Source organism: Carlito syrichta, unplaced genomic scaffold, assembly GCF_000164805.1.
Source record: "Carlito syrichta isolate Samal-C Ts95f unplaced genomic scaffold, Tarsius_syrichta-2.0.1 Scaffold154289, whole genome shotgun sequence".
NCBI lineage: Eukaryota > Metazoa > Chordata > Mammalia > Primates > Tarsiidae > Carlito > Carlito syrichta.
In genome coordinates this window covers 15,108-19,031 of record NW_007098385.1, presented here as the reverse complement: position 1 = coordinate 19,031, position 3,924 = coordinate 15,108, and the positions used below count along the sequence as shown (strand labels likewise).

General features: G+C 63.8%; 1 protein-coding gene across 1 annotated transcript in view; it reads right to left on the bottom strand.

Annotated features, from left to right (window-relative positions):
* NAXD (NAD(P)HX dehydratase) overlaps positions 1 to 3,924 on the bottom strand; it is an 11,994-nt gene that overhangs the window by 1,270 nt on the left and 6,800 nt on the right. Inside the window, exons 4-8 of the mRNA XM_021709027.1 lie at positions 3,444 to 3,494; positions 3,267 to 3,371; positions 2,555 to 2,675; positions 958 to 1,078; positions 1 to 29 (exon numbers count right to left, since the gene is read on the bottom strand). The exon at positions 1 to 29 is cut by the window's left edge and continues 1,270 nt beyond it. Of these exons, the coding sequence (XP_021564702.1) occupies positions 1 to 29; positions 958 to 1,078; positions 2,555 to 2,675; positions 3,267 to 3,371; positions 3,444 to 3,494 (427 nt within the window). The remainder of the gene's footprint in view (positions 30 to 957; positions 1,079 to 2,554; positions 2,676 to 3,266; positions 3,372 to 3,443; positions 3,495 to 3,924) is intronic.

Genomic DNA, 3,924 nt, shown 5'->3' with positions numbered 1-3,924 from the left:
CCTGGGGGTGGGGGAGAGGGAGGGGAGGGCTTGGTGGGCGGCACCTCCCCTCCCAACCTTGGGGCCCCAGGTGGCCGCTTCCAGCGTGACGTGGCTGAGGCGGGGCAGCTGTGTCCCGCCCAAAGCCACCACCAGTCCCTGGTGGCAGGCACATCCGTGACACCCACTCGGAGCAGGGTCGGGGCACGGCATGGAACCAGCTCTTCCCGTGAGAACTTGGCAGGCCCCGGCCGGTTACACTGTCGGACTGACATTCCTCAGCGTTCCAGGAGACCGGGACGGCCAGCTTGGAGGCCGATTTCTGCCGCCCTCTACATGCACCCTGGGACGCTACACGCCCTGGGGGCCTAGAGTGCCCGCGTCTTCCCAGCAGTTAACAGGAAGACGCCTTCCTCTGCTTCCAGCGCACGTGGCCGGGCCCAGCTCAGAGGTGGCCCCTGGTCCCTGGGAGTTCGTGCGGATGTGCCCGGCTGGGCCGCTGCCCTCCCCGCAATGTCCCGCCCACGTGGCAGGCAGGGCCGCGGGTATCAGGCTCACCCTCCAAAACCCGGTGCCCCACACCCGCCATGCACGACCATCAGGCACCTCGAAGGACTCACGAGGAGAAACGGGCTCACAGGTGGTGGACAGCCTCCGTGCGCGAAGCCGTCTGACCCCAGACCTGGCCCACGGCCCCACCTGGGGAATTCCGCCGCCCTTAACGGAAAGCCAGTCTCCCAGGACGAGTGTCCACCCGGCCTTCACCTGTGCTTCCCCGTGTTCTGCCTCAGAGGGCGAGCCACAGAACTCCCAAGACCGTGCACAGCCCTGGCCACAGGAGGCAGACCGAGAACTCCATGGCACATGGACACTCAGGCCTGTCCAGTGCCCGAGGGGCCAGGGTGCAGGTGTGAGCGAGGGCTGCCAGGACCCCGTGGGCGGCAGGCCGTTCCCAGGCAGGACCCGGAGGGGCCTTACCTGCCTGTCTTCTCGGGCCCGGCGAGGAGGGCCCAGTGCGCCAGCACGCCCAGGGAGCCCGACAGCAGGTCTCCTTGCCCGCCACACCTCCGGCTGCTGCCTCTCTGCTGGCACAGGAGCACTGCAGCACAAGGTGGACAGCAGAGGACATCAGTGTGGACACCAGCACGCACACCCGCGCCACGCCCTCCCTGAGCTGCCTCAGAGGCCTGCCCCACCACCGCACGTGCTACCCCCAGGGTTTGTCCCTGCTTGTCCCTCACAAGGGTCTGAGGCGGCCCCCATCTTAACGCAGGTGGACACTGAGACAGCCAGAGGCCCAGCCGCTCCAGACGCATTCGTGCGCCGCGGCAGGCCAAGGACGACGCGAGAACGGTTCCGAGCCAGGGTGACACCATGGATGCTTCAAGGACACCCCACCTGCACCCTTGTCTCCGTTTACCCTAAGGACAGGCAGCAGCACCCTGAGCAGACGCCTCTGTTAACTGTGTAAGTGCCCAGAGGCCTGTGAGCCAGAATTCTCTTCTCTCTGGAGAATGCTTAGAAGCCAAGCACTCCATTCTCTGGATGTGTCAGAATCTAGAGCGCCTTCCAGAAACACCAGCAGTGTCTAAGGGGTCAGGGCCTCTGGGAATAGCTTCTCTGTACCTGTACACGGCTGTGTGAGTGCACACACTTGAGAGGAATGGGTGGGCGTGCACATGTGTGAACAGAAGTGTGAGCGTGTGCGAGTGTGGCTGTGTGCACACGTGCCCACATACCCTCAGCATCTCCCCCGATTTTAGGCACCTCGTCGGTGGTGCCTCACAGCTACCCGTTGTAAGAATCGGACCGGCTGGGTGCAGTGGCGCACGCCTATCATCCCAGCACTCTGGGAGACAGAGACAAGAGGAATGCCTGAGCCCAGGGGATTGAGACCAGCTTGGGCAACCTGGCGAGACCTCCTCTCTACAGTAAATTAAACAATCAGCTGCGCGTGGTAGCGTGCGCCCGTAGTTCCAGCTACTTGGAAGGCCGAGGCAGAAGGATCGCTGGAGCCCGGCCAGTCGAGGCTGCGGGGGCTGAGCACAACATGCCCCTGCACTCAGCCTGGGCGACAAAGTGAGACTCCAACTCAAAAAAAAACCCAGATCAGACCTGAAGGTAAGCAGGGCTGTCGCTGACCCAATGCTGGAAGCCCACCCCAGCCATGGAGACGGTGAGGCCCCACCCTGGCCTCCACCTCACTCTGAGCTGGGAGGTCTTTTCGCTCCAGTGGAGGGCGTGCCAGGGACAGCCAGCGGCCGGATGTTGCAGGCGCCACCCGCAGTCACTGCGGGAAGGCAGCCAGGGGAGAGCCCAAGCCTGGGGCAAAGCTGGAGTCGCGCTCAGCACTCCCCCACTGCCATTGCCGCCTCTGCAGAGCGCGAGAAGCCCAGCAAAACGCAGACTTCTGAGAAGCTGGGGTGGACAAACCACAGAAGCGGTGGCGGAAATGCCCGTTCACAGAGCACGTGTGGACACGTGTGCACACGGGAGGAGTCTTCTGGGGCTCACAGCCTGCGGGCTGTGCCGACTGGCCAGGCAATGACCCGTGTGGGGAGAAACTGCCACTCACCCTGCTGGCCATTAGCGAGGACGTCATGCTCGCCTTTCTGGACCACCGTCACATTCCCCAGGGCCTGGCTGAGCCTCAGCACTGACTCGTGGCGATCGGCGTTGTCCAGGGGCTCTCCGAGCTGTGGCAGCACAGAAGAAGATCTCAGGAAGCCCGTCCCCTCAGACAGCCACGCAGCTGTCCTGTCCGTCACGGGCTCCAGCTCTCACGCCTCGAGCCGCCCAGGCCCCTGCCACGGGCAAGCAGGGCCCTGGGCTGGCGCTCACTTTCACCCGCGAGCTGGTCAGGTACCACCACGGCTGGGGTTGGGAAGGTTTGCAGAAGCGACACACATGTGCAGGACAATGGGAGCCGCCTTTACGGGACGCCGCCAGGGACGGACAAGCCCTGTGACGCACATGCCGACAGATGAGGCACTGCAGGACAGAGCTCAGCAGTCCACCCCGAGAACTGCAGGAAGGGGCTGGCTTGTGCGAGCCAAGGCCCCGCCTGCTGCACGCCCCACCCCGCATCCAGTCCAGACGCCTCAAACGTCAGCATGTGAGGAGCATGCGCCGCAGACCCCACGGGAACCGAGCCCACTGTCCCTTGCCCTGCAGAGCCCTGCCCACGGCAAGAGCGGGCAGCTGGGCGGCAGCACGGAACACAGCCCTCAGGCGAGCTTCCTCGGGACGCGCAGGCCTCGCGCCCACCGTCGGGGTCCACCACTCACCACAGCTTCATACAGCCTGCCGAACTCCACGTGGTTGGGCGTGAGGACGGCCTTCTGGTAACCGTGGACGAGGGCCGGCTGCTGCGCCACCAGCCACAGGCCATCCTGCAAGAGCAAGTGCTGCGTTCACAGGGCAGGCCTCAGAGGGCCCTGCGCCGGGAAGGGAGGCCGACTCACCGCGTCGATGACGACCGGGATGCCCCTGGCCCTGGATGCTTCCAAAATGCCCTGCCAGAAGAGAAGACCACGTTCAGCCTCAGGCCCATCACCCCTGCTGTGGCTGGGATGCCTGCTCCCTCGGAACCTAAGCTGAAATCTAACTGCCAACAGAAGGGTCCTGGAAGGTGGAAACTTTCAAAGGTGACTAGGCCACGAGTGCTCTGCCCTTGTGGGTGGGTTGAATGACTTTATTTTTTTTTTGGAGGTGGAGTCTCATTCTGTCCCCCAGGCTGGAGTGTAGAGGCATGCCCACGGCCACTGCAGCCACGACCTGCTGGGCTTCAGCGATCCTTCCACTTCAGTCTTTCAAGTACCTAGAACTACACAGACGCAAGCCACCACACCTAGCCAGCTTTTTTATTGATTGTAGAGGTGAGGTCTTGCCCAGTTGCCCAGGCGATTCTCCAACCCATGGGCTCAAGCAATCCCCTCACCTCGG